The sequence below is a fragment of the Mixophyes fleayi genome, chromosome 11 (genome assembly GCF_038048845.1).
Source record: "Mixophyes fleayi isolate aMixFle1 chromosome 11, aMixFle1.hap1, whole genome shotgun sequence".
Classification (NCBI taxonomy): domain Eukaryota; kingdom Metazoa; phylum Chordata; class Amphibia; order Anura; family Limnodynastidae; genus Mixophyes; species Mixophyes fleayi.
In genome coordinates, this window is record NC_134412.1 from 82,531,918 (window position 1) to 82,557,015 (window position 25,098).

Genomic DNA, 25,098 nt, shown 5'->3' on the forward strand with positions numbered 1-25,098 from the left:
TACGGTGGGAATGAGGCATCGTCCCCTCATTGGCTGGTCCAATTTCCGCAGCTGGTGGCCGAAAGAATGGCAGATGGTGCTTCCCGCCCGCTTCTGTTATGTTTCGGTATGATAGCCAATAGACAGCTCCTAGCACGCTGATTGGTGGATGACATTGGTCATTTACCAATCAATGTGGTGGGAGGTCTAGGCACTCATTGATTAGTGCATGGTTGGAACTATCCACCAATCAGAGTAAAGGAGCCTGCCGACAGACAGAAGGGACCACAGGAGGGGTAAATAATTAATTTGGGGAAAAGTCACACGACTTCACACTATGCCTACAATATTTATACTGGACATGCTAGCATGCTTGGTTGTCAGAACATAGATCACTAGACTGGGAAATATAAAGACAATTGGGCTAAATTAATGCGAAAAGTATGGTATTTCATTGATGTCTGGTTAAAACGGAAACATATGTTGCAGTTCCTCTAATTTCAGTCATTACAGGAGTATAGAAGCTAGGAGGATGATAGCGACAGTGAGACAGAGGGTTACGGAAAACAATACAGGTACATTTATGTAAACTGGAAAACCTGTGCGCAGGTGCTGGTAACTGTGAAGAAAATGTGCTGTAACCCATAGCAACCAGGTCGTATTCATTCCTTTTCAAAACTGAATTGGAAAAAATAACAGCTAGGAAAACAGAAAAAAAAAATTGTAACATACAAGAATGCTTATTTCCTGGAAAGGAATAAAGATGCGATTTGTTTTTAAAATTATTTTTTCAAAATCTTAAATACAGAACGCCCATTAGCCACATCTTTGCATTTAATTGTGCCTGTATTACAAGGCCAAGATGTATTTGCTTTATCACAGCTGCTAAGATTTATCTCTTTATAACGCCAATTTCCATAAATGAGAGATAAGACCAGCTAAACCTTAGCACTCCACGATAAGTGGTGACCAATGAGAAAACAGGGAGCTCTTCCCCAGCTAGATTAGGGCATTTTTATGAGTGCCTATCTAGAACAGATTACTCCTAGATAATCACTTACTTTCTTTTCTTTAAAAAAAAAAGAACTCCACCCAAAGTGTAAAATCTAATATTAGGAGAACTTTACAATGTTAGCAATAAATTTGGTTTCTTACCTACCTACAATGCGCCCAATCTGTCTGGTCTGTGAAGCCACCACAGGGAACTGGACTCTTTAGAGGAACTCCAGGTAGTCTCACAGCTCCCAGTGTATAGTGATAGAGTCCCATGTAGAAACAGCCCAGCTCTCAAACAGCCACTCACAGTCCACTATACAACGAGCTTCCTGACAGTCACTGTTACCCATTAAGAGCACCGGGAGTTACATATTGGGCGCTATAACATAACCTTCCTACAAATTAATATTTGGACGTTTTACTACAAGGGACAAGGACAATGCAGAGGGGTAGGGAGTCTGCACATCAATACAGTATACTAGTCACAAGGGAAATAAAGCATCTTTAATGAATAAAAGTCACCAAATATTGGGGTCTGCTCTGCAAACTAGCCATCAGTATACCATCTGTATTGTATATTGGTCACTAAAATGCGCTCTGCTTGGTATACTTGCCACTAGAGTGGGTTCTGTATGGTATACTTGCCACTAGAGTGGGTTCTTATTGTATACTTGCCACTAGAGTGGGTTCTGTATGGTACACTTGCCACTAGAGTGGGTTCTTATTGTATACTTGCCACTAGAGTGGGTTCTGTATGGTATACTTGCCACTAGAGTGGGTTCTGTATGGTATACTTGCCACAAGAGTGGGTGCTGTATGGTATACTTGCCACTAGAGTGGGTTCTGTATGGTACACTTGCCACTAGAGTGGGTTCTGTATAGAGATGGGCGGGTCCGGTTCTCCGAGAACCGAACCCACCCGAACTTTGGGTATCCGAGTACCGAGCTGAGCAGCTCGGTACTCTCCCGCCAATTCCGAATCCAAATCGAGGCCGAACGTCATTGTGACGTCGTCGGATCTCGGGACTCGGTTCTCGCGATACTTCAACTTTATAAATACACGCCTCCACAGCAATCCATCGCCATTTGACAGAGGGAGAGAGCAGGGTGTAGTCATAGGCTAATTAGAGCAGGGACAGAGAAAGAATACAATATTGTTCTTGCAATTGCTCTAACCAAAATCGCTAGTGCAGAGAGGAGGATAGAGGTTTATTATTTTTTCTTCATATTTGGCACTCCCCAGCGCTTTTGGGTTGTCCCCCATAATTGTGCATTAATATTTCTGGCTGTCAAAAGTCATATCTGTCAGCAGTATCTACTCAATAAATGTTAGCACTCCTCAGTGTTTTTGGGGTGTCCTCTCTAATTGTGCATTAATATTTCTGGCTGTCAAAAGTCATATCTGTCAGCAGTATCTACTCAATAATTTTAAGCACTCCTCAGTGTTTTTGGGGTGTCCTCTCTAATTGTGCATTAATATTTCTGGCTGTCAAAAGTCATATCTGTCAGCAGTATCTACTCAATAATTTTAAGCACTCCTCAGTGTTTTTGGGGTGTCCTCTCTAATTGTGCATTAATATTTCTGGCTGTCAAAAGTCATATCTGTCAGCAGTATCTACTCAATAAATTTTAGCACTCCTCAGTGTTTTTGGGGTGTCCTCCCTAATTGTGCATTAATATTTCTGGCTGTCAAAAGTCATATCTGTCAGCAGTATCTACTCAATAAATGTTAGCACTCCTCAGTGTTTTTGGGGTGTCCTCTCTAATTGTGCATTAATATTTCTGGCTGTCAAAAGTCATATCTGTCAGCAGTATCTACTCAATAAATGTTAGCACTCCTCAGTGTTTTTGGGGTGTCCTCTCTAATTGTGCATTAATATTTCTGGCTGTCAAAAGTCATATCTGTCAGCAGTATCTACTCAATAAATTTTAGCACTCCTCAGTGTTTTTGGGGTGTCCTCCCTAATTGTGCATTAATATTTCTGGCTGTCAAAAGTCATATCTGTCAGCAGTATCTACTCAATAAATGTTAGCACTCCTCAGTGTTTTTGGGGTGTCCTCTCTAATTGTGCATTAATATTTCTGGCTGTCAAAAGTCATATCTGTCAGCAGTATCTACTCAATAATTTTAAGCACTCCTCAGTGTTTTTGGGGTGTCCTCTCTAATTGTGCATTAATATTTCTGGCTGTCAAAAGTCATATCTGTCAGCAGTATCTACTCAATAAATTTTAGCACTCCTCAGTGTTTTTGGGGTGTCCTCCCTAATTGTGCATTAATATTTCTGGCTGTCAAAAGTCATATCTGTCAGCAGTATCTACTCAATAAATGTTAGCACTCCTCAGTGTTTTTGGGGTGTCCTCTCTAATTGTGCATTAATATTTCTGGCTGTCAAAAGTCATATCTGTCAGCAGTATCTACTCAATAAATGTTAGCACTCCTCAGTGTTTTTGGGGTGTCCTCTCTAATTGTGCATTAATATTTCTGGCTGTCAAAAGTCATATCTGTCAGCAGTATCTACTCAATAATTTTAAGCACTCCTCAGTGTTTTTGGGGTGTCCTCTCTAATTGTGCATTAATATTTCTGGCTGTCAAAAGTCATATCTGTCAGCAGTATCTACTCAATAATTTTAAGCACTCCTCAGTGTTTTTGGGGTGTCCTCTCTAATTGTGCATTAATATTTCTGGCTGTCAAAAGTCATATCTGTCAGCAGTATCTACTCAATAATTTTAAGCACTCCTCAGTGTTTTTGGGGTGTCCTCTCTAATTGTGCATTAATATTTCTGGCTGTCAAAAGTCATATCTGTCAGCAGAATCTACTAAATAATTTTTAGCACTCCCCAGTGGTTTGCGCTCAGAATGGATTCAAAGCAGTCCACATATGATCTGAATGAGCAACCAGGTTCTGTCACCAGTCCTGATGTTAGTGTTCCCAGTACGTCATCTGGCCAAGGCGATGTCAAACAACAGAGTGTTTTCAAATTAGTGCAAAAAACAAAAACCAAAAAAATTTTTACTGTATTGAAGCGAAAAAGAAGTGTAACTGAGCAAAAGTTAAGTGACGATAAAAAAAAAATTGCAAGCATGCCATTCTACACACGCAGTGGCAAAGAGAGAATGAGGCCTTCACCTTTGGCTATTAGTGGCAGATCCCAAAAAGTTACCCAGCCTACAATTGGTGCACAACTACTGTTACGCGTCAAAGCCGAGCTGCAAGATAACAGTGAGGCATTACAGGAGAATATTTGCTCTGATTCACAAATGACAACAATCCCTGTGGAGAGTCCATCCAACAGTGGGATGTCTAATCGTGAGCATTCTGCTGATGTGTGCCTTAATAGCCCGAGTGTAGCCAGTGATACCCAAATTGAGGATGCCACTTTGGAATTAGAAGAGGATGAGGGGGAGATTTGTGTAGGCGACGAGGGCGCTAATGATGATGTTGATGATTATGATGCAGACAGATACCAAATTGCCTTTCTCAATTTCTATTTATATTCTAGATTATATAACGGCTGAATAGTTTTCTATTTTACTCCTAGTGGAGAGAGGATCTGATGCAGACAGATACCAAACTGCCTTTGTCCATTTCAATTTATATTGTACAGTATATAACGGCTGAATTTATTAGTATTTTATACAAGTGGAGGGGGGCCTAGAGAGACAGAAACCAAACTGGCTTTCTCCATGTCAATTAATATTGTACAGTCTATAACGGCTGGATTTTTTGGTATTTTATACAAGTGGAGGGGGGCCTAGAGAGACAGAAACCAAACTGGCTTTCCCCATGTCAATTAATATTGTACAGTCTATAACGGCTGAATTTTTTGTTTTTTTAAAAAAGTGGAGGGGGGCCTATAGAGACAGAAAGCAAACTGTCTTTTTCCATTTCTTTACATATTTAACTATAAGTGTAGGGTGTAATATAGATTCAAAGACGATGGCTGCATTGCCAATATGCATAGATGGAGAGGAAGACAATCTGTTTTGTGTGTAGAATAAACGAAGGCCTACCAACGAAGAATTAAACAGTTTTTTTGGATGATTTATTACCTCAACAATTAGATTACTTATCTCTAAAACAGTTGGAGCACTAAATTGGGTTATTTTAGGCACAAAAACATGTATTTTCCAACAAAATAGCAAAACAAAACCAAACAAAACCAAAACCAAAACCAAAACACGCAATGGCGGATTTGCAAAACCAAAACCAAAACCAAAACACAACGGTAATCCAGATCCAAAACCGAATCCAAAACCAAAACACGGGGGTCAGTGACCATCTCTAGTTCTGTATGGTATACATGCCACTAGAGTGGGTTCCATAATGTATACTTGTCACTGTATTGTGTACTTGTCCTTGGAATTCAGAGCACCACACTGTATTCATCGGGTTGTCAGACTCTACATGGTATACTGGTCAACAATATTTGTGGTTCTACATGTGTCCTGGTATACTAGTCATTAGATTTTGAGGTTCTGCATCATACACTAGTCATCAAACTGAGATGTGCTGTTGTTCTGATTGGTGTTGTATTTGATTAAAACCTTTTAAAATGTCAATTGTTCATTATGTAATACCACAGCCAGAACCCAGCAAGCTAGGCCCATATCCTGGTGCATTGCTCCGTGCTCAATAGGCCCATTATCTTTATTTGTTTCCATCCCCGAAGACCTGAATCCAGTGCAGGCGAAGGGGTGTGCAAGGGAACCCAAGCTCAGACCTTGAACCAGGGCTGAGAGTAAGGCCACTGGCCTATTTTCTTACATCCATTTCTAACATGACTACCAGAGGAGACCTCTAGGGATTTGAAGAGTGTATAATTTCTGGGAAAAGTTTCAAAAAATGTATGTAATTAATGTTGTGTAACCGGATGTCAGCGAGGAACGTTACACGACTTCATCACAACACAAGAAAAGTGAGAAAACATTTATAAAAATGGTGCACTGTAGTTATCGGATAAAAATCATATAAAGAAATTAAATCTATTTATAGTATCATTTCTGGGTAAGTTTCTCGTGTACAATGATTGCACCAGAACGTATTTAGTCATGGCAAAACTAGGTGTGGTAAAAACAGTCCTGTCACGTCGCAAAATGAGCTTTTGTTTATCTTGGTATCATAATCCTGAGATTGAGGGGACATTTGGCTGCTTTGATTACTTAAGTCCCTAATTGCACATGGGAAGGTTTAGCTTGAAGTGAAAATGTGTGTTCCCATATAAAACGCACGCCTGGGTGATACAAAACGTATTGCATCGAAAGTATAGGATGTGGCCTCATTTCTACCTCAGTTTATAAGGAAAATTCAAGACATTTTGTGAAGACAAAAATGCTGATTACCCTCCTGGAAAACAGGTCAAGCCCCCCTGCACGCGCCATCTCCGCTTCTTTACCTAATTTAAGTAACCTCGTCCGGTAAAATAAAAATAATCTTGTTTTTGCATGTATGTATATACCTAGCCGGCACTCGTCAAAGAGCAACCATCTGTCCAGCTCTTTGCATCAGAAATTGCTCAGTTTAATCCCAGAGATGTTGCCATCTTGGCCTGCAGGTCAATAACGATTGGCCAGTGCGTCAAAAATAGTCATGTGACTTCGCAATGCTGCACTTCTACAAGTCAGCCATACTGATTTGCTTTGGAGAAAAACACAATTAATATAGCACATTCGTGTGACTAGTGGAAACAGTTATGTAAATTATTGTATGTGTTCAAAATATTTATAGCAAAACTGCGTTGTTGTTTTTCTCCTCACGAAACCAGAACTTTAACATTGAGAAGGTGACAATTGTACAAATGTCCCTGAGCGTGTGGGAGAGTGTAATGTACCCTGCATTCAATATAAACCTCCACCAAAAAGCAAATCTTTATCAAAGGCATTATTGTCCGCAGCAGATATCCAAGGTGACCAAAGTAAGGGACAGCCTATGTAAGTAGCCATACCGCACATGATAAGATTCAAGATATTCTAAAGATCTCCAATAGAGGTGCGCAGAAAAATTAGCGCAGATTCCTACCGCAATGGCCGGCAATATGCGCAGCTGAACAGCTGCACCTCGCGCCAAATTGAATCTTCCCCTTAGACTAGACAACTAATGTTCCTGGATGAAGACTAAAACCGTGTTATTAATTTGATATAAAAGAAACAGGATTTTGGCCTTTCCATAAGGCAACATCTCCCCCTAGTGGCCCACGTTTTTTTTCTTTTCCTCTAGCAACAGAATCAACGTGATGATTTCTGCACCGATCAGCCAAAACATTAACACCACCTGCCTAATATTGTGTAGGTCCCCCTCGTGCCGCCAGAACAGCTCTGGCCTATCGAGGGATGGGCTCCACACGACCTCTGAAGGTGTCCTGTGGTATCTGGTAACAAGACAACACCAGCAGAGTCTTTAAGTCCTGTAATTTGCCTGGTTGGGTCTCCATGGCTCGGACTTGAATTTCCAGCACATCACTTTCAACTCTTTGTCATGTTCCTCAAACCGTTCCTGAACAATGTTTGCAGTGTGGCAGGGCGCATTATCCTGTTTAAAGAGGCCACTGCCATCAGGGAATACTGTTGCCATGAAGTACGTACGTGTCAAAGTAACATCCACATGAATGCCAGGACCCAAGGTTTCCCTGCAGAACATTGCACAAATCATCACACTGCCTCCGCCAGCTTGCCTTCTTACCATAGTGCATCCTTGTGCCATCTCTTCCCCAGGTAAATGACAGACAAGCACCCTACATGATGTAAAAGAAAACGGGATTCATCAGACCAGGCCACCTTCTTCCATTGCTCCATGGTCCAGTTCTGGCGCTCACATGCACTATGTAGGTGCTTTCAGCGGTGGATGGGGGTCAGCATGGGCACGCTGAGCGGTCTGCGGCTACGCAGCCCATACCCAGCAAGCTGCGATGTACTGTGTGTTCTGACACCTTTCTGTCATAGCCAGCATTAACTTTTTCAGCAATTTGTGCTACAGTAGCTCCAGGTGGGCTGGTCTTCAATCCCCATGTGCATCAATGAGCTTTGGACACCCATGATCCTGCCACTGGTTTCCTTTTGGGCAGGTACTGACCACTGCATACTGTGAACACCCCACAAGACCTGCCGTTTTGGAGATGCTCTGACCCAGCTGTCTAGCCATCACAATTTGGCCCTTGTCAAAGTCGCTCAGATCCTTACGCTTCCCCAGTTTTCCTGCCTCCAACACATCAAATTCCAGAACTGACTGTTCACTTGCTGCCTAATATATCCCACCCCTTGACAGGTGTCATTGTAATGAGATAATCAATGTTATTCACTTGTCAGTGGTTTAATGTTGTGGCTGATTGGTGTGTGTGTATGTAGATAGATAGATAGATAGATAGATAGATAGATATGAGCTGGATAGATGGATAGATAGATAGATAGATAGATAGATATGAGCTGGATAGATGGATGGATAGATAGATAGATAGATAGATAGATAGATAGATAGATAGATAGATAGATATGAGCTGGATAGATGGATGGATAGATAGATAGATAGATAGATAGATAGATAGATATGAGCTGGATAGATAGATAGATATGAGCTGGATAGATGGATGGATGGATAGATAGATAGATATGAGCTGGATAGATGGATGGATAGATAGATAGATAGATAGATAGATAGATAGATAGATATGAGCTGGATAGATGGATGGATAGATAGATAGATAGATAGATAGATAGATAGATAGATAGATATGAGCTGGATAGATGGATGGATAGATAGATAGAGGGATATGAGTTGGATAGATAGATAGATAGATAGATAGATAGATAGATAGATAGATAGATATGAGCTGGATAGATGGATAGATAGATAGATAGATAGATAGATAGATAGATAGATAGATAGATAGATAAATAGATATGAGCTGGATAGATGGATAGATAGATATGAGCTGGATAGATGGATAGATAGATATGAGCTGGATAGATAGATAGATAGATAGATAGATATGAGCTGGATAAATGGATAGATAGATAGATATGAGCTGGATAGATGGATAGATAGATAGATAGATAGATAGATAGATATGAGCTGGATAGATGGATAGATAGATAAATATATAGATAGATAGACTTCACCTACTGAAGTCATATATATTTACAGCTGCCACTGATATTGTTTTTTGCCATTATAAATATTTAGCTGACAATTATTATTTTCTGAGAATTCCAACTGGAGTCAGACCGGCTTAGTGGGAGTCCACATATCAGAGTCTGCAATGGGAGCAAGTTGGTTCCTTATAATATCTTGTACATGCGTCTGCCAGTTGTCAGGAGAACACAGGGCGGCCATGAGCTCAGGTAATAAAATGATGACATCACAGTCTGGAGAAGTTGCTGACGGTAATCTCAATTGTTTCAGAACCACCTTGACTAATATATATGGAAATCACTTTTATTCCTTATATCCCACACATAAATAACCAATGATTTGTAAAATGACTGGGAAATATGGAGGGTAAATTTGTGGCTCAATGTCCTGAGCCCAGATCTGACCTTCTGCTATTAACAAATGTGCTTATTTCTATAGTTTTTTGTGTCACTTGCTATACTGCTTTTTGGTTGTGTTACAACATACGCACAGTAACAACAGAACATCTCATCAGTAAAGTAGATCCATACATTCTATAGATACTGCACTTCCCTGAATCAGACATGACCTCAGACAACTTTACAATGGCCCAGGTGTTGCATTTGAATAAGACAATGTTACGGGGACTAAAGAAAAAACGATGACTGCGCTATTATATGGTTTTTAACAATAATAATCGCATTCCTTCTACAATGTAACAAACACATTTATTCATGCGTAACATACACAGCATATAAAATAATTTAAAACTGACAATCAATATAATATTAAAAACATTATACGGCTCAAAATAATCTAATGTACTGTTGTCAGCGCAAACATACAGGCAATGATTTTGGTAATATAGCAATAAAATTCAAACTCTGACGCAATTCTCTTATGTAATATAAATAGGGCATTAAATATCTCTCTAATGTCCAATAGTGATTGCAGTATTGCAATCCCCATTGGATCAATTTTATATGATATAATATTGCTTGGAAAGAATGCATTCCTTCCTTTACCCTGTGCTGATAGATAATGAAGAATACTCCGGAGATTAATTAAACAATCATGATCTGATTGGCTCACTAACAGTTTAAAGACTACACAGAACCATCTGTTTAATCTAAATCCTTCTGAAACGCGCCAAGATAAAATACACCAATTATATTCTCAATAATACCGCAATCCCTATTGGACATAAGAGAGATAGTTAACTTCACTGCCCTGTTTATATTACATAAGAGAATTGCGTCAGTGTTTGAATTTTATTGTTATATTACCAAAATCAATGCCTGTATGTTTGCGCTGACAACAGTACATTTTATTATTTTGAGCAGTATAATGTTGTTTTAATATTATATTATCAGTTTTAAATGATTTTATATGCTGTGTATGTTATGCATAAATAAATGTGTTTTTTATATTGTAAAAGGAATGCGATTATTATTGTTAAATACCATATAATAGTGCAGTCACTGTTTTTTCTTTAGTATTTGTTGGGGATAATACCACATTCCCTGGTGACAGAAGCTTTTTTTTTTTTGGTATATTATACTCCAATACTTTTAGCGCCAACACGGACACTGCTTTCGGAGTTTGTGCGATACGGATCTTAGGCACCCCTTTCTCTGTGGCACCCCTAAGTCGAGGACAGTTAAAATTTTGTCTACTATAATGTTGCTGGGAAACTGCACTACCATATACACCTTACAATACCTCAAATTGGCCATTAAAATACCTGGCATGAGATAGAGGTTTTACTGTATCTCATGGGTCCGATTTTCACTTATTGGGGACTTATCTTTGTCTGCCACATAGGCCTGACACAAGTTTCTGAGTGGATGATAATGGCCATATTTCTGGACGTGTTAATAAGCTAGGTGATACTTCTAGGTATCTTAAGATACATTGCGAGTATATTTTAAGTTGCATGTAAATGTATGGACACATTTTGTTTGTTGTTTTTGCAGACACAGGCAAGTTTAGAATTATAGTCAATTATAGACTTTTCTGCACGCCAAAATCCGGTTACACGTCATAACGGCTCAGATATGCCACTTGATTTCTGATGTTCCTAAGTAGCTCGTCTCTGCGCTCACCGTCCTCTTGTTGGCACAGCTGGACAGTCTGGGGATCCAAACTCTCTGCTGCCGGGACACTCTGCCCTGTTCTGTGAGCAAATTGTATGTTCCAGGGCTGTGATGTAAGCGGGGTGCTGTCCTGGCTCCCAAATAGTACCCCCTTTTAACCCAGAGGTTTCCTCTGCTGCAGATGCTTCAGGTTGGTAACCTCCTCATTGTCATGGCTCCCATGTGCCATACTTGGAGATCCTCTAATCGGGGCTCTTTTAAAACCCAGATGGTCTGAGGCACAGGACTCTGGGAAAAGTTTTCTGTCCTGTCTACTGGCAAAACAATTTGTTCTCAAGGTTTCTGGTTTACGCTCCATTCTCTCTGCTGTTTTATGTGCTTGTTTTGGCTGTATGGATCCCAATTTTACGTTCTGTTGCGGTATTGTCCAATCATTTATAAGAAGATATCTATATATACACTCAAGATTGCCGTGGGCCAAAAACCATAAAAAAAACAAAATCATTTCATACAATAGAGTACCTGAAGTTTGTCAAGTCCTGTAGGGGTCCAAAAATCTTGGTGGACCACAGCAGGTCCACATACCACCCGTTACTCATATCTGCTTTATGGTATGCTTGACTGTTCTTAAGCACAATATCTTTCATTGCATTTATTCATCTAAACTGCTAACATGGATTTTCCTTCAGCATAAATTACAACATGCAAACGTCCTGTTCTTTTCCATAATTAAAGCACATCTTAAGACTTTAAATAGACTCTCGTTAAGTGCATGTAGAATTGACAGGTGATCAATACTGCTAATTGAATGGTGAAGTCACTTGATAGCAGGAGTACTGTACAGGTTAATGAGAAACCACTTCTGCTTGTACAAGATTTCCCTGCATCATAATTAAAATTGCTTGCAAAAATGTTTTATACGTTTCACCTAAAATATGGCTATTATTAAAAAAACTTTTTTAGTGCATTTTTTAATTAATAACTACTTATGTAGATGGCCTATAAGAATAAATATACACTATAGTCAAGGTTTTGGTTTATAAAGAGTGCTACTAATAACATTCACAAATATATATGTACATTTCAAATATGTAGAAACATGTTTCAGTTAAGCATTTGGTCTAAAAAGTGTTACTTTCACATTTTTCTATAATGAATACACTATATGGAGGGTAATAGTATGAAACTGGGAATGTAACTAATGTATTTACTAAACTGTGGGTTTGAAAAGTGGAGACGTTGCCTATAGCAACCAATCAGATTCTAGTTATCATTTAGTACATTCTACAAAATGACAGCTAGAATCTGATTGGTTGCTATAGGCAACATCTCCACTTTTTCACACCCGTCATTTAGTAAATATACCCCTAAATGTCATTGATTAGGAGACTACTTTCCTCTGAAATGTGAGCAGTCTTCTCTTTTACAGCGGTGACCAGAATTCCCCCATTTGACGTTTTGGTGGCCACATGCACATCACCTCACGTGTAGGCGGTTATTTATGACAACTATCGCACAGATCACTATAAAAAAATAAACAAACTGAGCATCACAAAAAAAAGTGTTTTGCAATGGAAAAAAATAGCAATGTTCCTACTAGTGCAAACACACAATCACCTTGCAGTATTCACACATGGATGACAAGTGCTGTGTTTTGATGCAGAATTAGTCTCTATAGCAACAGATGCCATCATTGGTCTGAGCCAGTTCACGAGAGATGTGTGATCTTTACATACTGTGAAGAATCGTTTGACACTCTGCTGATTCACTGTGGTCAGCAACAGTGACAGGTCTAACATGACTACTGGGAGGCCAAATGAAACTAAACATAAAAATACCCAACCACAGACTTGGCACTGACCTTTGATCAATCTGAAATGATTCCAGTAAGCTTTGATTCTCAATATTCTTCTTTGATTCTTAATATTCCGGCTTTGGTTCAGTACTACTTACAAGTCTTAACCCAACCGCAGTTTACTTGGATAAGTTGCGAGGATAAAATTAATGGGTACCAGGTATTCAGAGATGGTCTATCTGGGTATGTCATAGTCTGTTTGGTCCAACCAGTGCTTCTGAGATGCAAGGACCAATGTACGTCCTCTGACAAGACGAGAGCATACGGGACTGTGCTGTTATAACTCTATTATACACTTCTTATATTTGCAGATGTCAGGTGTAGACACCCCCTGCTCAGCAGACAGATAATCACAAGAGGGTGCAGCACTCAGCAGTCAAGATGGGGCCTGGGTCATGAGGGTATTGAGGATCATTAAACAGTGAACAATGCTCCAGCCCTCAGTTGGGTTCATTGGGGAATTCTACACGATACAGCAGGAGGTGGTACGGATACATTGGCGATACTATTTAATTCAAAGACTCTATACAGTCTAGTAAAGAGGCTTATATCAAGGTTTTGGGAAATTCCAAAGAGAAAAGTTTCAGGAAGAAACAGTTTCATCCAACATACGCAGTGAAGGCCTCTGGCAATGTTAAGGGGGTCATGACTATCAAGTTCTGTTCAAAAAGAGTCTTAAAGGTGCCTTCATGAATGTACCGGACCATAGGTACAGGATTTGTATCTCCAGTGATAGGTTTGAAAAACAAAAAAAAGGAGGTACCAGACAGGGATTACATTTAATGACCTTTACTATTTAATATAGTTTGTGAGCCCATGTCTATGTACCTCTTGGCATGTCCATGGCTTCATAAAGTGAAGTACATTCTACAAAATGACAGCTAGAATCTGATTGGTTGCTATAGGCAACATCTCCACTTTTTTCAAACCCACAACTTGATATATTTACCCCCCAGGAGTCCTCTTTACCCTTTCCTTAATTACTCATCCAGCTGATAGCATCCATACGCAAGTTGGATGGGATGCCCAGACAGAAGCGAATAAAGGGCCACCACTTGCGTAGTAGAGATCAGGATTAAGGTATTTCAAGGTTTCGATGTATAGAAATAATCAATGTGCTCTAGAAAATGTGTGGACCTGCCATATGGATGTTAATAAATCTTAATTCCTACATCTACCGCACGATCCAGTGGTCACATCTCCCAGATGCTGCATTATCTTCTGAACCACCCCCTATCAAGATACCACCAACCAGACCAGCAATGAAGGAAAATTAAAGAACTGGTTCAGGCTCACTACAAAATACAAACAAGTGCCAATGGCAAAAATAGGCCATCTATACTGTAAGCGGAATTCAATCATTTATTTAAAAAAAGGCAGGGAGAGTGTAATGGCCGGCAGCTCAGATTGTGATCAGAGCAGCACACTCTCCCTGCAATCGCCTCCCCGCCCCCACTGTGCCTCCCCCTCCTCCTGGATCCCAGCTGGCACTCTCTGCCTGTCCCATACATGCTGGATCCCCCCCCCCCTGCTGCCACTGTAACGCTGTCCCGCTCCCCCCGCTGCATAAGACGCACCCAGGTTTTAGACCCAAAATTTTGGGGGAAAAAGGTGCATCTTATACATGCGGAAATACAGTACTTTGTAAACCTCCAACTGTCACGCGTTTTCATTAAAATATCAGAAGGATAATTGCACACGGTGGTGACAGTCCAAAGAAAACCTTCACCAGCAGGACCCTCTCCACCATCCATTTCTACGTGACATAGTATATACTTTGTATGTAAAGTGATATAGAAATGAAAGGTCGGTTTTTAGACAATGAGAAATGGAACAAACTTCAAGATGTTTATTTTAAGTTAGACAAGAAGTGTGTCTTACCATTACCGCATCAAGCAAAATAAACCTAATACATGTATTAAGTGCTATATCATTGAGGAGAACAAAGGGACCTTCTGAAAGATACCAGCCAAGATGCATTTTTTGACACTGTATCTAGAGAAAGAAGCTTTGAAATGTCTGAACATTTAAGAAATTTATTTCAACCAGCTCATTGCTACTAAAAGTGCAAGGTGGGCAACTATGGACCGTGGTGGTCTTAATCTTTGAGAACGAGCGGGGCCTTTACTTGGTCAGCCACTTCCTTTCCCAGCAAGGCTTCCACGATAGAGAGACCAAACTCGAAGCTGGTGCCGGGGCCGCGACTGGTGAGGAAATGTCCGTCCTTCTCCACTCTATTCTCCGAGTACTTGTAGTGGTCTAGAAGGACATAGGAGATACAAGAGTGAATTGTGGAGGTTTCCAAGCGTTAAAGCAGGATGGAGCCAACTTTGTGGTTTATCGATACTACAGGGCTTTGCGATTCATGTCTCAGTGATGTCATTGGCTCCTACTGACTAGATGGAGCAAATGTTAGTTCAGACTGCATCCGTTATGAAAAGACGGTATGTACACTTTAAGAGTAGAGCTGAAGCCACATGCTACAAAGACAGTTTCTTAATAAGAGTGTTAGATATACAATTTAAAATACATATTTTACTTTACGGATGTCATCGCTTAGCAGGTCAAATCCTCAGATGCTGCAATTCCAAAAAGTGACGAAAAATGGGCCATAGATAAAAATGATGTATGATCTATTCGAGTTTAAAACGTTATTAGACAAATAGTTTCTTAAATGATACAAAGAGCAAAATGTGTGTAAGTGACAGGAACCTAATCCAGAGATTAGAAACACTATTTATTGCACACAGAAGGATTATGCAATACCGTACAGTCATTTAGACCGTTCTCTTGACCAAGCAGATTAGTGTTTAGGACACAAATAACCAAAAATCACCAATACAGGACTACTGGGATTTGTATCAGTGTCTACTAAAAATCTAGTACAACTATGAGAACGATGAAAGATTTTAAAGTGTCTCTGCTAGAACCCACATTACAGCATATCATAGACCCCACCAGGTATTCGGAGCTTGGGCCAGATACAATCTCTTTAGCCCGCCCTCCTGTCATTTTATAAACTTATAATCAATGGTCACTTACCTCCATTCATCATTTTATCCTTGGCAAGGGGGTGTGTAGTGACACTTCTTCCATACCCTATCCCATGAGCCAGCAGGGCAGTGGGGCCTGTAATAAGGAGATGGGCATTTATAATCCGGTCACATGATAACAATACAATTATAATCCGGTCACATGATAACGATACAATTATAATCCGGTCACATGATAACTATACAACCTATGTGACAGTCAGACAGACTGTTCCCTCAAACTGTCGTCATCTCCTCCCCCAGTAACACGGAGCTTTCATTAAATATTTCTAATCTCATGATCCAGATGAACTCGCCATTGGGTAAGATAAATAAGTTTATAGCCATTTGCACAAATTTAAATAAGCAGGTTCACCAGCAACGTTAAAGGATCTCAGTAAAGCTCCCATTCATTTCAATAAGCCCAATGTCGCATCTAGAAACCCCATTAAAACAAATAGACTGATTGGAATATCTTCATCTATGGAGTTTCCCGTTACGAGCCAAACTGGCTCATTATAGAATAGACATTGGGGAACCCTTCTGGAGTGGGGAGGTGTATTTCAGATTCCTAGTCCCTCTGACGCTCTCCCCTCATGTACCCAGAATCCAACAACAATCATTGTTCATTTCATTGGTTTTGTATTAATCTTGAGTGTCTGAAACTAATGATTTTTGGCAATTTCCAAGGTCAATCAACTAAAACTTGATCTGTTTTAGATTCTCCCGTTCTATAGTTATGGCTGAAAAACAGTCAATGTCATTGATGTGCGACGTCTGACAAATTTAGGTCGATTGGTTTTTGATAGATTCTTTGATTAGGAAATTGATGTTAAAAATCACTAAAAAACAGGGATTTTTGTTAGCCTCACAAATCGACCTTTGGTAAACCCCACCGTCCCAACAAAAATTCTGCAAGTATGTCTCATCCATCTGGCTGCTAATGCCATTTAGACAAATTGTGACCACTTTAAGTTACCCAAAATATAGGCTTTGTTTTTACAGTTTTCATGAGACAACACTTATACTGTGGCCTCTCTTCGTTACTCAAGTAATCACAATACACCATTCAATATATAACCCCATTGTAACAGACTGCATTCTTCACAGAGTGCAGCCAGGTAACACAGAAAGCCATCGGGATCTCCTGCCACGCATATTCATGAGACATTTAAATAATCGGACATGTGGGAGGTGGACCAAAGGTTGATTGACAGCTTGCAGGGGGCTTTCAAATGGCTGTTCCCAAGGACACAAGGAGGAAGGAATGACTGGTAACAAAATAAGGTCAATTGGTGTCACATTCACACACTTCAGTTTATTTGAGCAAAAACCTCGGCAGCTTTTAATGACATCAGAGTAACCGTGTGAGTAAGTGGACACCGATGGGCCTTGTTTAGAGTTGCAAGTCAATATGCACTTAAAATGTGACTTGCATACATACTTGTTGCACTGCATTTGCGTATACTTAGCATCTGCATTTTGAGTCGAGCGTATCTTATACTAGTGGGTCTGGGGGCTCACATGTAGGTTCAGTACAGTAGAGCCGGGAAAACGCAGCTTAACTATACCCAAGACATGCGTGATTAACAGATATGTTTAAAGACAATTCTGTGGCCTAGTGCAAGCTGGAGTTGATTGACAGGTTTGCGTCAGATGTATCTAGTTATTCAAAATGCAAACACAGAAACGCAGACATACGGATGTATCTTTACACATACGCAAAACTTGCAATTTTACATTACATCTTTACATCTTAAATCAGGTCCCATAATAACTAAATTTGTTAGAGGCATTGGGTACATACACGATTGCAAACAATGTGGTCTTCATAGTGTTATATCAATCGCTTTTTCGATACTTCTGCACGTTCTGACAAGCTTAGGGCAACGCACCGTAGGCCGACCAGTACGTGCTCTAAGTAACTGGACAATAGCTAAGGGCAAAATAAGAACTTTATAAACAAGTTTGTTTAATCAGAAGGTGTAAAGGGACACATATGTTCACTAGCCAACAAATCAGGTATCATCTTTCATTAATGTAGTTCGACACTTAGGAGAGCAAACCTCTGATTGGCTGCACAAGGTTAGAGCACGTCAAATAAGTCTCATTACATACATCATTATTATTACAAACCAAGTCCATACCTGCACATATGGCAGCAATTAGACCTTTTTTGGCATCTTGTTCTGTTAACACTTCCTTTACTGCAGGAGACTGGGGGAAATAAAAGTATATTTAGTCCACTTTTTAGAATCCTCCTAGAATAAAACAAATCCAATATGAAAGCTATAGACAGATTCTACATCCTGGCATTTTCTTCTCCACAATGTTCTTCATCAGGGTCTGGGGCAGCCTCAGTGTGGCAGGAGGACCCAGCTCGTACAAGGGGAGTGATCAGGAATCCATCAGACTCCACCATCGCTTCTTGGTCTTTTATCTGGGTGTGGAGAAGATTTTTTAGGATGCCGGCTGAAAGGCTGAAAGCCTATGGGCTCCCGATTTTTTTATTTATTTCAACTTTTACCTTTCTGTGCCAGTTTGTACCTTTTTTACTGGTTCATAGATTTTTGGGGTACGGCTGTCCCTTACCCAATATCTAGGGGAGGGGAGATGGTGTGGCTCTAGTAGCTCCCACCTCACTGCCACTTTGGAACCCCAACCCCTCATGTGGGAGAGGAGTACTCCAGCGTAAAGGCCCCCCCCCTCCCCCCTAGCCTTGTGTCTTACCCCCTCCAGGAGTTTGAGAAAGGGCCCTTCCTTTTTAGATGGCCTGAAGTCCCAAACATACCTCCAGAGAACTTTTTTTTTGCCCCATTTTGTCACTTTTCTCCTACTGCCTTCAATGTAAAACTATAAAATTCCATTCACTTACATTTTTCATACAGTCATTCCTAAAGCTCCATATCGCCACTTCTAAATGTTACTTAGATTTTATATGCTGAATGGGAGTCATTAATGAATGAGGCCTCAGGACTGCCCTATCAACAGTTAGAAATTTACAGGCACCTTCACTTCTGCAACGACCACAGAACACTGCGATATTTACTAAGCCAGGAACCAAACAAAACAATTCTTGGCCCACAAACTGTCAGCCAGCAGGTGACCATGAGGGTGATCCATTTCCGTCATCTTTAACTTGATGTCTGTAAACGTTGTGCTAAAGTAAGGGGCAACGTCAACGTCTTAGGTTACCTCTGACAAATTCTGAGCTCCGAGATTCCCGCCCGGAAGCACCACAACATCGTACGGTCCCTGGGGAAGAAAAAAAAAAAAAAGTGATTCAGAGGATGGTAATATTGACAGACTGTCTGGATATTTACATGGAAGAGGCTCAGACAAAACAGTCCTTTTATGCATCGAAACAAGTCACCAAACATCTAACGGCTACACTTGTAAGTCAGTAAGAATCTCCGCAGCTTCAACCATCACCCAAAGAGAGCAACCAAGACATCCTACCACTTCCTATACAACCAAGTATTGGCTTTACCGGCTGCCTGACTACACGGCTCCATCCCATCAAACACTATCACTTCCACGTTCTTTCCCTCCGTTGTTGCCGATATTACATCACCATTCGTTCTATATTCTGCATTAGGGTTTTAGAGGCACAAATACACTATATTACATTCTGATGCATTATATTTAAGATTCCACTCTTTGGCCTATTTTCTATTTCACAAAATCACTACACTTATCCTTCTGGGGCATCAGTCCTGCTACAAATATTTGCATCAACTGCAAAAACACATCTCTTCCCTTATAGCCCATAAGGAGTATTATTAATGACTACATGAAACAAAACAGGATTTACGGGTTCATCTGAGCCCACACTGAACCTCTGACTTCCGATTCCCTCCCGTTTCAGATGCTTCCTTATATACCGCTAATAGACCAGAGGTCACTGGGGAAGAAACAGGAGTCACAGCAGTCACACTTAGAGGCAATGGTACCGTGGGGCGATCCCTGCATGCATTGCATCCTGCTGAAACCTATGGACTAGCTAGGCACCAGGGCATTACTTCTGCATGATCTACCTATTAATATACACATTGCTGTTTGGTATTCCCCTGTACCTGGGGAGTGTCATACAGACCGTGCAAAGTCTCACAGGAAAAGCTGCTTGATGACCTCACGGCAAAACAATCCCAAGATTTCACCATTTGAAATATCTTATACCTGCGGTGAGCTGGAACCGCACAGGATCTATAGTCAAGAGTTAGGGAGACTGAGGTAGGTGCACAACAGGCTACGGGGGACAGAGGTAGGTGCACAACAGGCTACGGGGGACAGAGGTAGGTGCACAACAGGCTACGGGGGACAAACAAAGGTTCACAGACAAGTGGGATCACTAAGAGGTAGGCAAGACAAAGAAAACCAGTCCAGACAGGGACAAAACAGAGGGACAAAACACAGGAAGACAGCTGGCAAGAAATTGTGTAGGTGTGAAGTTTGTGAGCGCATTTTTTTTTCTGCAATAACTACAGATGTGTTTTGCATCACTGCAGAAAAAAAACCAAAACAAACAAATAAGCAGTTTCTTGCAAAGGACACTCAAAAAGGAGTCCAATCATCACAAATTCCTTTGTATAGTTGTCAAAACACCAGCACTTGTGAGAGTTAAGCGCTGCAGACGAGAGTATACTTGGCAGAGTTGACCTTCCAAAATTAGACTGAGCAATGGCTGTTTAAGTGCCAGAATAACTGACCTTTAGAGCTGCAGTATTCTGCCCGGCTGAAGTCACAGAACAGCCTTCTGTACCATCCACAGATGGAAGAGTTCAGCAAGGAGTTAGGCTGATCACACACATGCAAATCTGGTAGCCCAATTTGGTCATTTTCAACCAAATTGGAAAGACATCATTGTGTGTGTACGCGCAACCAAAACAATTACTTTGCCAGTAGGAAATAAAAAATAAAAAAAATCTACCTGCTTGTTCGACAATTATGTTGACTGATCACGTGTGTGTGCGTGTGGGGACAAGAATAGGTTTCTCTCCAATGGGGATATCCATGCCAAATGGCCGGATCCCATTAGGGATCCACTAGCGATACCAGTCACCAGCCGACCAAGAATGAATGAAATCCAATTTCATTCGCTCTCAGTCATATATGTGGTCGATGGAGCGCTGCACACGCGTGATCTTGGGACATTTTGGTGTAAGTCTGATAAAGCAGCTGATAATATTGCATGAGCATGGCAACCTTTACGTGTTGTTACAGAGCGGTCACGGACAGATAGGTGAAACCTCTGCGCACACGTTTATAAACCATACAGGAAGCAACCGTTTGCAGAGTTTGTTGGAGTCGACTGATTAATTGTAAAACAATAGGGACACAAAAGGTGACATTCAGAGAATGTTCCAGTTTATGAGACCACAGAAGTGACTGTTTCGCAAACGCAATTTACTTGTATCAGACAAATATCAACAAAGGTCTAAGGAAGATAATAGCAAATCAGACTGGACTTACACATTCAAAACAACGCGATGCTACATGGAATATCAGGATCATTAAATTTAGAGCACAAAGTGTTGGATATAAAAGAGCCATTAACTACGAGCATAAATGTAAAGGCGATCCCATAGAATATGACCACACACCAACTAACAGCTGTCATCTGCAAGTTACACTAAAAATATAGGGTTTTATCTATCTGAAGTGCACTGTTCCTCTGAGCCAAAGCATGCCCACTGAAAAACAAAAAAAACACGTTAGTATTTATTACTACTATAGTAGTAGTAATTGGACTACTGTAACCTCCTCCTCACTGGCCTCCCCCCAATCTCATCTTGCTCCCCTTCGCTCTGTTCTTAACGCAGCCGCTAGGCTCATCCTCCTCGTCTGTCTCCCCCCTCTACCTATCCCTTCACTGGCTCCCCTTCCCCTACAGAATCCTCTTCAAGCTCCTCACTCTTACATACAAGGCCCTCGCCAACTCCACTGCACCCTACATCTCCACCCTCCTCTCTATTCATGCTCCTTCCCGCCCTCTCCGATCAGCCAATGACCGTCGCCTCTCTTCTCCCCTGATCACCTCCTCCCATGCGCGTATCCAAGACTTCTCCCGCGCTGCCCCCCTCCATTGGAACAAGCTCCCTCCCTCCATCAGAACTTCCCCTAATCTGTCCAGTTTCAAACGGGCTTTAAAAACCCACCTTTTTCATAAAGCCTTCCAGTCTCCCACTTAACTCCCTACCAGATCTTCTGCCTATTCCCCTTCCCTCCATGTCTCTGTCTGTCTACCCACCCCTTAGATTGTACGCTCCTTTGAGCAGGGTCACCCCTCCTCCTGTCTCACCACTGTTAACTCTGCTCTCCAGCAACCTTGCCGTCCTCCTCGAGGACCCTCTTCCCCCTGTCCCCTCCCTATAATCCGTGCCCTCCCTCTTGGGCTCCGTCGCATGCAGACCTTCCCTCTCCCGCCCTTGCTGTGCTTTGAGCTCACGGAGTTACTGTGCTTATTGTTTACTGTACTGTGCTGTCTCTACTTGTATTGTAGTTTCGTTTGTCCCTGTACGGCGCTACGGACACCTAGTGGCGCCCTATAAATAAAAATTAATAATAATAATAATAATTACTACCTTTGCACGGGCTTCCTCTAGGCTGGCGTCCGGACATATCACAACATCTCTGCTGCACTGAACTGGATCTTTGCTCGTTAGTCCTGCAACAGTCACAGTTATCTGGATAAACAAGCATAGGGAAGAGGTGTTAATGAACTGTTCACATCATATAAATATAGTGGCCATGCAAAATAGTAACTAAAGATGGCGAGGGATTATATCGGCCTCCACCACACGGTTATTGACCGAAAACAGAATTAAATATCTAAGAATATATGACACATACAAGCACTAATTCATGAACCAGTATGGGTATAATTGTAAGTATGCATCAATAATAATTCCAGTTATCAAAACATTATATATATTTTTTTAAGATGATAGAATGTTTCAGACTGCTGTCATATGACAAAGTACTTTCAAAAATCTAGAAAATATAATATATAATTATAAAATATAATATACAAACTGGCTTTTTGTGTCAACTGCTATAGTTCATATACTAACTGATCAGTAATACCACAAGATACAGCATCCTTGAATAAATCGGCAATCTTACAGGCTGAGAAAGGATCACTACAGAATATTAAATGTCACAGGACAGTTTTGCAGGGTTTCCCAAACCCAGTCCTCAGGCCCCCCTAACAGTGCATGTTCTCCATATCTCCTTGCTGGAGCACAGGTGTATTCATTACTGACTGACACATTGTAACAGATCCACAGGTGGTCCTAATTATGTCACATGTGATCCGGAAAACCTGCACTGTTGGGGAGCCCTGCGGACTGGATTTGGGAAACCCTGGTAATGTGTTCAAGCCATCATTAACATTTTGTGATTTATCTTGTACCAAAAGACAATTTCACTTATTCAGTTTAAATCAAGGCACATCTTATTGTAAAGATATTAAAGCCTGTCTCTCAGAAAAAATATATTTATATTCTAGCATTATTCACATCCAAAATTTCAGTAATATCCTTATTGAACAGATTTTAAACAGATCATGAGAATTATTGGCAACGACATGAACCATACAACTTCTTTCATATAACGTCTTTAGAATAAGTGTTTTTGACCTTAATATTTGTTTTTAAAGAATATAGTTAAAGTGCATTGTATGCTTAATATGAAAATAATGCTTATAAAATAAACAGCAACATAAAATGACTTATTAGTAACTAGTGTTAATAAAATATATAGAATATCCTAATTTTCCAAAGGGAGTACATTTAAAATGGAATATAAGGGTGCAGCCCTCAGCTTTTACACATAGGGGTCAGAGAGGTGAAAATGTCAAGTATCATGATCTGTACTTGCCAGAATGGACTGGATGCAAAATTCAATGTACCAGCATAGAGCAATGCAGACACCAGACTCTAAACCTGCCTTGTGCTGAATGCATCCATTGCACTTTCCATGCAGATCTCTCAGTGCATGCATTAAACATCAAGTGACCCATGCTGCGTGTCCTACTCACCCCCGCTCTTCTCATCACATCAGTGGGGATGACTGTCTCCATCTCCTCTGCACCTTTGGCCAGGATCACCAGGGCTCTCTTGCTGGCCATAGTGTTAGAGAACTTGGGTCAGGTCCTGTTCCTGCAACTACAGTCAGAGATCACAGCTCCTGCAAAGCTCCAACACTTCCCTTTAACAGCCGGACGGCAAGCCGCACGGGGCAAACTTTATCAACGCGATCTACGTGCGCGTTACATCGCCACCTGCTGGTCATTTTTAAATATTACACCGTAAGCGGTATTCATGTAATGGTTTTTTGGGAGGAAATCAAAAAGTATTTAGAAACAGAGAAAATACCAAATGACACTATGTGAATGTTACACAATTCTCTTTTTATTTAATGAAATAAGTGTTTATTGGTCAATCTGTCTCATCACCTTACTTTGCATACTGGTAGAATTTAAAAGAAGACAGGGGTCTAATTAGGACAGAATAAGCATAAATGCCAAGAGGCATTTTTAGTAAACTGCAGGTTTTAAAAAGTGGAGATGCTGCCTATAGCAACCAATCAGATTCTAGCTTTCATTTATTCAGTACATTCTAGAAAATGACAGCTAGAATCTGATTGGTTGCTATAGGCAACATCCCCACTTTTTCAAACCTGCAGTTTAGTAAATATACCCCCCAAGGCTGTGGCGAGGGCAACGTTTAAATTAATGGAATACAGGAGTGTAGAGCAGAATTGTTTTTCAGAATATATAACACATTTAACATCAATACTGTGCTGTAATAATGATAGACTTAGGCCAATATTCTGTATACAGGTATTCCTCACTTAACGACCTAGTTCCGTTCCAACGACCAGGTCGTTAAGCGAATTGGTCGCTAAGTGAGTACAGTACTGTATACATATGCATGGCAATAAAAAATCAGCATGTGCATATGCAGTTTTATATTCCTCCCTTTAGTAAAAAGATATTATGTTTAGTTAATGTCCTTGCAGTATTACTTCAGAA

General features: G+C 40.6%; 1 protein-coding gene across 1 annotated transcript; it reads right to left on the reverse strand.

Moving 5' to 3' along the window:
- Positions 1–14,864: 14,864 nt before the first annotated feature.
- Positions 14,865–24,300, reverse strand: PARK7 (Parkinsonism associated deglycase). Its single transcript, XM_075189972.1, has 6 exons — positions 24,103–24,300; positions 22,646–22,747; positions 19,257–19,316; positions 18,209–18,278; positions 16,072–16,158; positions 14,865–15,288 (listed from the first exon to the last, which is right to left on the reverse strand). The coding sequence occupies exons 1-6, from the start codon at positions 24,190–24,192 to the stop codon at positions 15,128–15,130; spliced, it is 570 nt and encodes a 189-aa protein (XP_075046073.1). The 5' UTR covers positions 24,193–24,300; the 3' UTR covers positions 14,865–15,127.
- Between the last annotated feature and the right edge of the window lie 798 nt (positions 24,301–25,098).

Coding starts and splice junctions, on each gene's coding strand:
- PARK7 (XM_075189972.1), bottom strand. CDS start 24,192: ATGGCCAGCAAGAGAGCCCTGGTGATCCTGGCCAAAGGTGCAGAGGAG. Junction 19,317..22,645: donor TAGAGGAAGCCCGTGCAAAG/GTAGTAATTATT, acceptor TTTCTTCCCCAG/GGACCGTACGATGTTGTGGT. Junction 18,279..19,256: donor GAGCTCAGAATTTGTCAGAG/GTAACCTAAGAC, acceptor TATTTCCCCCAG/TCTCCTGCAGTAAAGGAAGT.